This window comes from Cordyceps militaris, assembly GCF_000225605.1.
Source record: "Cordyceps militaris CM01 unplaced genomic scaffold CCM_S00004, whole genome shotgun sequence".
Taxonomy (NCBI): Eukaryota; Fungi; Ascomycota; class Sordariomycetes; order Hypocreales; family Cordycipitaceae; genus Cordyceps; species Cordyceps militaris.
In genome coordinates, this window is record NW_006271972.1 from 2,762,442 (window position 1) to 2,775,061 (window position 12,620).

Below are 12,620 nucleotides of genomic sequence, written 5' to 3' on the forward strand. Positions count from 1 at the left end.
CTGAACGCACAATGCTCAAAACAGTGGGTGTGTGACTGAATTATTGTCTATATCATCTCTGTTTCTGCAGATATTCCTAATAACCTAGTTTTCGTTCGTCTATATATACAAAACCTTTCTTCTGTTTTACAGCTTACGGTCAGCCCAACTCTGGAGGAATGCCTCCAGACTGGCATCGTACGTCTTTAAAGTGACCTTCCCGGTAGCCTCGTCGAGATAAGTGTTGGCCTGAACAAAGACCTTGCGCGGCTGCCTGTTTGCGAGGACAGTGTCGCGGACCTTGGTTCCCCAAAAGTCCAGACCGACGTCGGTCATGCGGTTGTAAAGCTCGAGGCCCGACTGGATGTCGGCGGTGCTCTTGTAAATGTGAAGTTTCTGCAGGTAATCTCCAACAGCTAATTACAAAGGATTAGCGTTTTTTTTTTCAAAGATGGGTTAGTGTAAGGAAGGAGCTGTAAAGGTGCCTACCTTTGCGGCCAACTGTGAGAATCTTGGAGCGGTCGAGGTTGAGAATCAGATCTGACAGATCGTCCTTGGTGTATTCAAGCTTGCAAAAGTCATCACCAGCCTCAATGAAACACTTCAGGATACTGAAGCGAGCCTGCGAGTGCGCTTGCCCCCACTTCTGGCTCTTGGGATCCCACATCTCGACAGCGCCGAGACCTGCTCGAGCCATGCCCAGGTATGAGGCGTAGAGAATATCACCAGCTTCATTGTCCATGTTCTCAGTGCCGTCGCCGAATCCAAAGATCTTGAGGACCTTAAAATCACAGGCCAAGTACATGGCGACAAGCTCTGCACGACACTCTTCATACGAGGCAGCGATGGCTCCAAAAACCGATCCCCAGGTCTCGCCGGGCTTGTACCAGGTCGAAACAGGCTTCTGTGTAATAGGGGAAGTAGGAGGGCTAGCTCTGTCAAAATTGAAGACGCCAGAAGCAGTTTCCTGGAGAAGCTTGCCGCAACCGTGGCCTGTGGTGTGTTAGTATGATCTTGTTCGCATGACAGAAGTGTAATCTCGGACTCTTACCAGTCAACTCATGTAGGCCAACCTGGACTTCGAAGGAGGGCTCGCGATACTTGGCAAAAATGGCAAGATCTGCTTCTTTGATGAAGGGGATCTTCTCATTGGGGTTGGTGGCACTCATGACGTTGCCCAAAGACACGTTCTTGAAACCCTCATTTTGACGAATATCGTCAAAGTTGGGAATGTTGATACCCGCGGGAATACCGGCGCCGTTGAAGGTAAGAACTTCTAGGGAGGTAAAGTCCGGGGCCAGGAACTTATCCTTTTCAAAATCGGCACTCCAGGGCAGCAGAGGGATAAGTCGGGGCGAGGCATCAACGAGCTCGCCAAAAGCACGAGTGCGCTCCTGGTTGACCATGGCAACAAAGCCTTCGAACTCGCCGCGAACACCGGCAGGGTCGCGGTATGTCTCAACAAAGCCAATGTTGCACTCGATCGCGGGACTTTTGTCCTTGATCCACCAACGCTGACTGTCCTTGAAAGAGTTGTGGGAACCAGACGAGAAGGCCTTGGCATAAGCCAGATGCATGTTCTTCTGGTTCTCGTTGGCAGCGTTTTCAGCAGCACTCTCGAGGTTCTTGGCAATGTTGGCCATTTCAGTAGCGTAGTCTCCAAATATGAGCTTGATAGTCTTTCCTTGGAGAGCACCAGCCTCGATAATAAACTCGGTCTGTTTGCCAATGTCGGTGCCGTCAGTAGGGGGCGATGTGGCGCCGGACGCAATCAGGATCTCAAAGCCCTCGCTCTTCTTGCGCAGTCTGGTATTTTCGGGGAGCAGGTTTTTATCAGCCATCCAGGTGTTGACAGCTTCAATATCGGCCTTGGTGATGTCATCAGAATCAGGGTAGTAAGTGGTCGTGTGGCCGTCATCGAGGAAGCCAAGGTGCATCTTGAGCTGCTGAGAGTGGTCAAAGATGGCAGTCTTGCACTGCTCGTAGTGCTTGGCCGCCTCGGGAACTGATGCAGCGATGGCATCTACCGACTTCTCGGTGCAACGAGGCAGGAATTTGGCGTCACCAAAGCTTTTGAAGTTACCCAGGTTGCCGAGGACTTGGACAGAGTATTCTAGGAGCCTCGAGACCTCATCAGCCTCAACACCAGCCTTGGCGGCGAGCGAGGACCAGTCACCATTGCAGCTGTTGTGGATGGCAATGACAAAGTCATAGATTGCCTCAGCTTCGAACGAAGTCTGGCGTAAGCCGATTCTGGTACCAGCAAAGGCGGCCCTGTGTTGTCTGTTAATCTCGGGCGCCGTTGGCAGCTGCAACGCTTCGGAGGTGCTCTTACCGGCTGATGAAATGGCTGTAGCGCTTCTGCTCATCAGACAGAAGCTCGAAGTGCTGCTCAATCTTGAGCGGCATAACCAGGGGTGGCTGGTCAGCCAGGTACTGCTGAAGCTCTGCGGGCTGCATTGTAGAGGAGTGTCGACCGAGCGACGCTGGGGTAAATGGTATGCGACGATGAAAGACAGGAAGAGAACGGCGGATAGCAACTCTCGGTGGCAGCCTTTGAGCGATTGCAGTGAGGGGAAGACGGAAAGTCATGAAAAAATAGTGTGCGAGGTGGCTTGTGGGAGCGGCTAGTCTTATGCACGAACGACTGCACGAATTGAATGCCGCACTGCGCTTTCTCACGGCCCGTGGTGGCGTGTCACCTGGGTGCCGCCTGAGACGAAGGGTTCTGCGGGCGGAGAGGCGGGGGACCTTGCAGTTGGAGAATCTTCGACTTGCCTAATGAGGCTACTGTGTGGTGCGACAGTGGGTGCTCGAGTCGAGTTGGGCGGGAGGTAGGCTGCCGAAGGGAATTGGTGGCGTAATTGGATGAAATAAACGAGCTCGGTGTGTTGAAATGCTATTAGTTATTATTATGGTGGATGATGGTGGTGATGATGAGTTGCAAAGTGTAGCGGCTGTTGGATTTCGACAAACGGTCCGGCAAGCTTGGACCCCTGGCAGCTGGCGGTTGACAACGGCCGGATTAAAATTAATGCCCCGGCGGAACACCGTAACTAACGGAACGTTACGGACGTTGCTTTTTGTCTTATCCTCTCAATTGACACGAGTATCCAATCTGCTACTGTTACCATGCCAAGAGTTACAATCCTCGGGCCCGATCCCGAACTGAGATGGGCATGGTGCCAATTGAGCCCTCGTTCGCGTTGGAGGCTGACAACAGAAGAGGATAGTCGCACCACCACTTGAACTTTGCTCAACGGCCCCCACACGTCTAGACTACTAAGTTGTGCCGCCGCCCCAACGCTAACTATTGTTCTTTTTGAATAATACGCCGAAGAATTCTTCAGCGCCACAAGCGGGGTCACCTATTGCTTGCAGTTTATCAATTGCTTGCAGTTTATCAATTGCTCGCAGCTTATCAATTGCTCGCAGCTTTCTTGCAGGAGCTTTTGTGGCGACTTAGTCCGGGTAGTGGGGTATTACCTCAGGTACCAATTCTCAGATATGGCGGGAACAAGCCGAACAGCTACCTACCGGGAGGGGGCTATTTTCTAACATAGGCTAGTCCACATTTTAGGGGGCTAACATATCTTACACTAGCTAGCGAATATAGTATATAGCATGATAGACTTTTAAAGGGGCATATAGTTAATCCTAAAATACTAATATAAATTAATATAATATAATTTTTTTAATATACTTTAAATATAGTAATATATATTAATAATATATAAAAAATATACTACTTATATTATTTATTAAGAATATTATATAATATCTTATAAATACTTTTTTTTAGCTATACTATTTTTTTAAAATAGTATTATAACTTTATAATCTTTTAAATATAATAAAAGCTTTTAATTCTATATTAATATTTTATTTCTATAGTACTATATAATAAATAGACTTTAAGTATTTATAATACTATTAGTAGGCTTAATATATATTTAGAGTATAACCTATTTCTTTTAAAAAAGATACCTTTAGTAATAGAATAGGGGGGGGGGATCTAGTATATAAATACTAGCCTAGCTTTACTAACCTAGGTATATAACTAGCCTTACTTAGGTAGGTAGGTATCTAGTAGAAATTTAATTTATAGTTTAAATTAGGCTAATAAAAGTAGTAAAGCTTAGTAATTATTAATATATAGTAAAGTAAAGGTATTAAAGCCTATCCTATTCTAGGTATTACTATAAGCTATTTAGTAAGTAGGACTTACTATATATTACTAGAATACTAAATACCTCTACCTTTACTATCTATATTATATACTCTTTAAAATACCTTCTTATATAGCTCCTAGCTTTTTAAAGTTTTTAATATAAAAAGAACCTAATACTATAATTATTTATAAGTTATATATTATAAAAAGAAATTATAGTAAAAAAACCTAAAGATAAAACTATATAACTAATTCTTTATTATAAGAAGAATCTCTTACTACTTAAGCTAAAATATAAATAAAAATAGCTAGATAATAGCTATTAGTAAAATTTACTTTAATATAAATATATTAAAAATAAACCTACTTATACTTTATATAGGCTAAATCTTATTATTTACTTAGATGCTTAGTAAGCTCTAAGCTTACTAATAGGTTCTCTTTATAAATATTAAAATCAAGGTAAGAAAAAAAATATAGTACTTCTTTAGAGTTTTAATTTATTATAGTATATTATAATAAGGACCTTTAGTAATAACTAAATCCTAAGCTCTTAAGGTAGGACCTAGTAGTATTTAAGGATAAGGGGATATTACTACTAAGTAGAGGATTAATTAATACTAATATAAAGATATAATATTAAAGAATAGGATAAATATAAATTAAATCTTAAATTCTATAATACCTTTATTATACTAGTAGCTAGGAGAGGTAGGTTAGATAGGATTAAGAAAAGTAATATTTCTAAATAGTAATAAGGGAGGTAGGACTAGTATAACCTATTCTACTTCTAGTTTACTAGTAGTAAATAATATAGTAGAATTATTAATAGGTCTAGAAAAGGTAGGCTTTAACTTTTTTAATACTTTATTATCTTCCTTAGTAATAGGAGATACTTAAGATTACTTATAAGTAATAAGTATCTACTTTATAATAAGTATCTACTTTATAGTAGTAGCCCTCTTCCTAGAAGTAGTAGGAGTCTTAAGAGTAATAAGCTTTCTCTTTAGGGTAATAGGCTTCTTCTTAGGGATAGGGCACTTAAGCTTATAAGTAGGACTACCTCCTCCTAAGGTTAAGGTAGTAAGCTTAGGTATATTACCTAAGAGCTTATTATCCTTAAAATTATCTATATTATACTTCTTAATTATACTATGCTTAGTGTTTAAGTCTTCTTTAACTAGGATAGTCTTCTTTTTCTTTATACCTATAGTATATATTAGTAAAAAGATTAAGTATAGATATACTTTCTTATATAGAATAAACCTACTACTTTTTACTTAGATCTATAGGTAGTATACTCCTTTTAAATAAAGCTATATCTATTAATATTAGGCTTATAGTAGCCTTTAATATAGTTAGAATTAAATACTAGAGTTCTCTTCTTTAATATTCTATAACTAGAGTTTACTAGAAATAAAAACTTAAAATTATTAAGTATTACTAAGCCTATTATAAAGGTATAAATTCTAAGTATAATATTAGGATACTTAGTTATAAATATATTCTAAGCTAAGCTAAGCTAGGATTTATCTCTATTCTTAATCTATAGAGTATAGAGAAAATTTATAGTAGTTAGATAGACCTTTAAATCCTTTAGGCCTAGAAGGCTTATATCCTAGAGAGTATAGTATAATAGGTTGCTAGAGTTATAGTTAGTAGATTTCTTAGGAATAATAATAAGAGGATTTACTTACTTTATTTTCTTTATAGCCTTAAATATAATAGCTTTAGTTATTAATAGACTAGTAATAGGCTTAGTAGCTTAAGATAACTTAGGGGTACTTATATTAATTATTATTATAAGAAATAAGGGTTTTTTACTAGCCTTATACTTATACTTAAAAGATAGGATAGAATAGTAATAAATTAAAAAGATATAGTAAAATAGGTAGTAAGAAGCTTAAGATTATCCTCTTATAAAGAAATAATAATATAGAAGGGAGGTATTAAAAGAGAGAGAAAAGAAGCTAGTAGGAAAGGAAATAGGAATAAGGGTAGCTATATTTATTTACTAAGCATAATACTAATATTATACTATTTAAAGAATATAAATAGCCTTAAATAGGAATCCTAATATAAAGGGGTTAAACTTATACTATAAATACTATATATATATAGTTATTAATATAATCTTAGCTATTAATACTAGTAAAATATTACTAGATAATACTTAATCTTTAATATTAGAAATAAGTATAAGGCTAGTGCTTTTATTTCTTTATACCTTATAGTAGAAATTTTTCTATAGGTATATATATTACCTAGTATTTTCCTTTCTTAATTACCTACTCTCCTTTTACTACTATACTTTATACTAGCAATACTATTACTATTACTACCTTCTTTTCCTTAGCTTCCTCCTTTTCTTCTTTTTATTCTAGCTTATCTTCTAGTTTATTATAGTATCTTTTCTTTCTTTATTAGAGCTAGGAGTATATATAATATCTTATTAAAATAAAATAATTATATTACTATTATTTAGATCTAGAATCTCTATACTTTTAGTCTATACTAGGTTATTTAGAATAGTAGTAGTTAAGTCTTCTTTCTTTATACTTTATTTTATAATCTTAATAGCTTTTAATATATTTTATAATACCTCTTTATAAATTATATTAAACTAGCTCTTATTAGTACTTACTAAGAGGGAGGGTAATACTATTAGCTAAGGAGTTTACTCTAAAGGTAGTAGAGAGGAAGTAGAATTATTACCTACTATTTTATTATAATAAGAACTTTATAAGAGTTATATATTTTAATTAGTAAAAGAAGAAGAGAAGATACCTAGAAGAAAAGCTTACCTAGCTTATAGAAAGAAGTAATATATACCTAGGTTAGAAGAAAATTTATTTAAGGTAAGGAGTAAATAGCTAGGGTAATAATATAATAAGGTAGTTAGGTTAGTAATTATATAATATTAGCTATATTTCTTCTAAATAAAAGCTAAAATATTTCTAGTAAAAAATAATTATTATTCCTTCTAGTTATTATTATACTATTTATTTTATAATATATACTATATATACTCCTTAGAATTCTAGGCTTAATAAAAATAAGTAACCTATATAGTGCCTAGTAAATTAAAATACTAATATAGATAAAGCGCTACCTAAAGTCTATACTATTAAGACTAAAGCTATAAAAATAAATAAGTACTAAGTTAATATAGAGAAAAAACCTAATAAGGGTAGAAAAATCCTAGTTATATAAGTTATATTACTACTAAACCGGTTATTATTCTACTCCTAGAGGCTTCTAATATTAAAGTTATATAAGTAAGGATTAATCTAATATATAGGGTCCTTAATAGTAGTACTAGACATATTATATTTATATAAATAATTAGAGAGTATTATAAATAGTATACTATCTAAATAGTTATTATAGATACTATAGTGGCTTAAGTTAGAATTAGAGTTAGAGTTAGAGTTATTATTATTTATAATAAATAGGTAAATAGGCTAGATCTCTTTCTTCTACCTATTCTTAGCACCTTTCTAGAAGTATTATTTTAAAACAATATCTATTAGGGCTACTAAGTATTACTTAACTCCTAGATTATCTATAAGCTATTATAACTACTCTTATATTATATCTTTACTATAGTATAAGTATAGTATATATTAGGGATTATTAATAGCTTAACTATTATATAGTAAATTTAGATATAGCTTATAAAGAATTCTAAACTAATACTAAATAACTAGGATTAATATTAGTTAGAGTAGTAAAATAGTTATATTAGATAGGAGTTTATACTTATACTAGTTATAGACTTATTAGTTTAACCTAGTAAGATTAAGATACTTTTTTATAAACCTAAGGATATTATAGAATTTACTCTAGTTAAATATATTAATTAGGAAGTATTAAATATACTTAATCTTAGTAAGCTATATAAAGTCTTTATTACCCTATATATATAGATTAATCTATTTTTAATAATAAGTTAGTATATATATATATATTTAAAAGTTAGAGAATAGTAACTTACTTAAAACTCTATAAAGAACTTATATTACTAAGTTAGGAGATTATTATTAAACTTATATAGAGCTACTACCTTAATAGTACCTTTATAGGGAGAGATAATATTCTTTATATAATACTATATAGTATTAGCCTTCTACTTATTATTAAATTAATAGAATATAGTAACTTAGATAAAGACCTCTAATTATAAGAAGATATTTTAAATACTCTTATTATACTAGGGCTAGTTTAAGAGCCTAGTCTTTATAGTAGTAAGCTATATATATATATAGTAAAACCTAAGACTATTAACCTAAACTATATAAGTTTATATAGAAAGAAAGTATTAAAAGAACTTACCTCCTTATTAATTACCTATCTAGTTAAGTATAGTAGAAGTTAGCTTATATAGTAAATATATAGCTTATTTATAATACTAGTAAGTAAATATATAAAAAAAAATAGTAATATAAAATTATACCTAGTTTTTTAAACTACTCCTTTACTAAAGATTATTATACTAGCTATTATATAGATAGGTTAGGAGGCTCTCTATATTAGCCTAATAGTATATAACTCCTAGACTAAGGTAGTAATAGCACTCCTATCTAGTTATAGTAAGTAGACTAAGATTATAAATATTAAGTTAGTATACTTAAATATATACTTACCTATAATACTAGAATAATATCTAGCTATAACTCTCTCCTAAAGCTTATAGTTATGCTTATACTATCTACCCTCTTATAAATTCTACTTTAAGACCTAATATATCTATTAGGTAGGCTCTTCCTACCCTATAAGCCTACTTTACTACTACTTTAGCTACTCTTCTCTATATTATAATAATTCTTTTTCTATTATAGCTCTTTTTACTTCTTACTAGTATATTTCTTTTAGCTTCTATAGCTAGTTAAACTTAGTATTATTAGGATAGTAGTTAGTATTTTAAAAAGAATATAATAAAGCTTTCTATTTTTATATTAAAGCTTCTTAGTAGGTTTTAAGTAACTATAAAGTATATAGGGGTAGAGAATATAGAAGAGAGATTTTTTATCCTAGGGGTAGGGCTAGTAAACTTCTAAATACTATAAGCTATACTAATATAAATAGATATTACTACTATACTACCTCTAGATTTTCTATATATTACTTACCTTATTCTCTAATAAGAATCTACTAGGCTTTACTATTTACCTATAAATTTAGCCTTCTTTCCTCTACCTTTAAATTATAAAGTAAATATAGGGAGATAGTATAATATAATAGAATCTAAGAGACTTATTTAACCTAATTAGGTTTACTATAGTTAGTAATAACTCCTTAGATAGGTAAGTAAGGCTAATACCTTAAAGCTAGTTAAAAAAAAGAAATATAATCCTAGTAATATAATTATATATAAAAGCTAAATCTTAAAGGACTAGAGAATTCTAAAATACTATTTAATTATAAAGAGAAAGTATAAACCTTTTCCTAGATACTAGTAATATTAAGTACTAGTAAATAGGTATACCTAAACTACTTATATTAAAGACTAGAAAAGAGAGTATATACCTTAATATAAGTAACTTAGATAATATTTAAAATAAGCCTTATTATAAAGATTAGATTAAATTCCTAGTTAACTTATAGCTTAATAAGATTAAGTATTTCTTTAATACTCTTAGTAACTTTAATATAAATAACTATTATAAAGACTAGCTAGTAGTTATTAATACTTTTAGAATTATTTAGTAAATTCTAAAGAATATAATTTATACCTTAAATATTCTACCTTAACTAGAATAGACTTTTTAGGAGAAGGAGGTAGTAGAAACTATTATTATTAATAAGGAGACTAATTCTATTTTTAAGGAATTATATAAGCCTTCTTTATTAGATAAAAGTATTAAGATAAGTTTAAAATCTAATTATATAGATATAGATATACCTTCTAACTCTTAAGACTCTATATTACTAGTCTTAAATTAGGTTAAACTGCCTAGCCTAACTATTTTCTAGATAAGCTTATTCCTATAGGAGTAGAAATAGGGACTATCTTATACTATATATAGTAAACTTTATAAGGTCCTAGTAATAATAAATAGCTTAAAAGAGGTTAAGAAGATCCCTTACTATAAAGATATATTAAAGTATTATTTTAAAAAGAGCCTACCTTTAATACTATTATAATACTATATAGTTAACTTAAATATAGAAATACTACTAACTTATTCTATTCTTAAAGAGGATATACTTATATTTAACCTATACTCTCTAATTAAAAGTTTCCTATCTTTACTAATAAATTAGTAACTTATTTATTATAGTATAGTAATCTAGATAGATAATAATATAAATAAGCTATAAAAGGCTAATGCCTAGGGAGAGAGTATATATATAATATTAAGGTAGTATATTATATATATAGATAGGCTATTAATATAGCTATTAGATTTTATATACTAGATAAGATATAATAGCTAGTATTATTTAGGGAGAGTTATCTAGTATAGACTTAATAATTACTATAAGATAAGATAGCATAACTAAGCTAGCTAACTAATACTATAAATATAAGAAGTTTACCTAGTATCTTATTTACTAGATATTATAAAAGAAAAAAAGGGGCCTTTATAATTTTTAATTATCTAAGAAGGGTAATAAGAGTTTATACTATTTCTAGACTTATAGTATACTATTAAGCCTATTAGTATTTACTAGTACCTTAATATTTTTATAGACTATAACTTTAAGCCTAAGAATAATAATCTCTTACCTTTACTATAATAAGAGAACTTTATATAATATATTTTTAATAGTAAAATATAGAAATTCTAACTACTTATTTTAAATATACCTTTTTAGGCTAAAGCTAAAATCTTTATATATAGTTATAAGTACTTATAGAAAAACTTTACTTTTAAAATAGTATTACTATCCTTCTACCTTTTTATTAATATATTTAGTCTTTTCTAAAATATATATTAATTACTAATAGGCTTCTATTTTATTCTATAATTTCTTAAGAAATATTTATATAATAGAAGGAAGAGCCTCTATACTCTTATACTTAGTCCTTTTAGTACCTCCCTTACTAACACTATTAAGTACTTCTCTTTTTTATAAGAGCTTAACTATAGAATAGTAATAAATATAAATAGTAAACCTATTTTTATTTATAGTTTTATCTCTATAATTTTAAGTAATATACTATCCTAGTAAAATCTTATAAGCTATCTAGGACTAATAGTAAACTTACCTTATTATTTCTATATAATCTTAATTAGTAAGTAAAAGGATCTTAGCTATAATACTATTAAATATAGTTACTATAGTATATAATTAAAGAATAATATTACTATTATTAAGGAATTACTAACTAAGATATAAATAAAGAATTTTCTTAAGAATTTAGGGTAAAGTAAGGACTTCTAATTTATAAAGGTATTTAGTAAGCTTAGTAAGCCCTAAATAAGTTTACTACTACTTTACTAATTTTATATCTTTAAGATATATTTATACTATATATAGATAAAATTAAAGGCTATCTAATTAATACTACTTATTTAGAGTACTAAGGAATTTCTAAATAACTTTTTCTCTTACTATTTAAAGAGCCTAAGATACTAATATAAGCAGCTTATATAGGAGTAATATAAGTATTCTAATCCTTTTCTTTCCTACTAGGTTAGAAGTAGCTATAGTCTCTAAGTAGATATCTTAACTTTTAAAGAATATAAGAGTTTACTAGGGGAATTATTATCCTACTAGTATTATTCTATATATAGCTAAAAGATAAGTATATTAAGTCTAACTTTTAAGCTACTCTTCTTTAACTTAGTAAGGATACTCTTCTATAGAAATACTTTTATAATAGCCTTTTAATATTTTCTATATCCTAGATTCTTACTATAGTATATAGCCTTATTATAAAATCTATAATTATAACCTATAGTCCCTTTTTATATACTAGGATAAAGACCTTTTAAGATAATATTATTACTAGGAGGTAAGCTCTCTAGCTATTATTTTAAACTACTACTAATATAGAGTAGAATAAGAATAGTAAGTTATACTAGTATTTAAAATCTAATAACTAGCTTATAGTCTATATCTTTAACCTACTTATTTTTAGTATAAATAACTTTAAATTAGCTTAGAAGATAACTAGCTATCTAGTAAGTACTATTAGCTACTTCTATTCTAAGTAGATTTTCTATAACCTAAGTAAGCCTTACCCTTTCTTTAAATACTAATTAATTATAAAACATTTTAAAGAGTAAGTAGCTAATAAAACTTTAAAGGAAAATAAGATTACTAAATATTTATAGAGGGCTTTACTTATATAAAGTAGTAATATAATAAGGGGGGTATAATAAAGTCTTTATACTTTTTAAAGAAGATAAGTATAAGTATTTTCTCTATTTAGTATATTTACTAAGATTTATTTCTAACTTATAATATAGATAATTTAAGTCTAATATTCTCTATATAAACTTTTAGAATATAGTTA

The 12,620-nt window shown here is 30.7% G+C and overlaps 1 protein-coding gene across 1 annotated transcript; it reads right to left on the reverse strand.

Moving 5' to 3' along the window:
* Nucleotides 1-47: 47 nt before the first annotated feature.
* CCM_05894 (dipeptidyl peptidase III) lies at nucleotides 48-2,439 on the reverse strand (the record flags this gene model as incomplete). Its single annotated transcript, XM_006671038.1, has 5 exons — nucleotides 48-76; nucleotides 138-395; nucleotides 469-972; nucleotides 1,031-2,253; nucleotides 2,315-2,439. 5 exons carry the CDS (start codon nucleotides 2,437-2,439, stop codon nucleotides 48-50), a joined length of 2,139 nt encoding a protein of 712 aa, XP_006671101.1.
* Nucleotides 2,440-12,620: the final 10,181 nt, after the last annotated feature.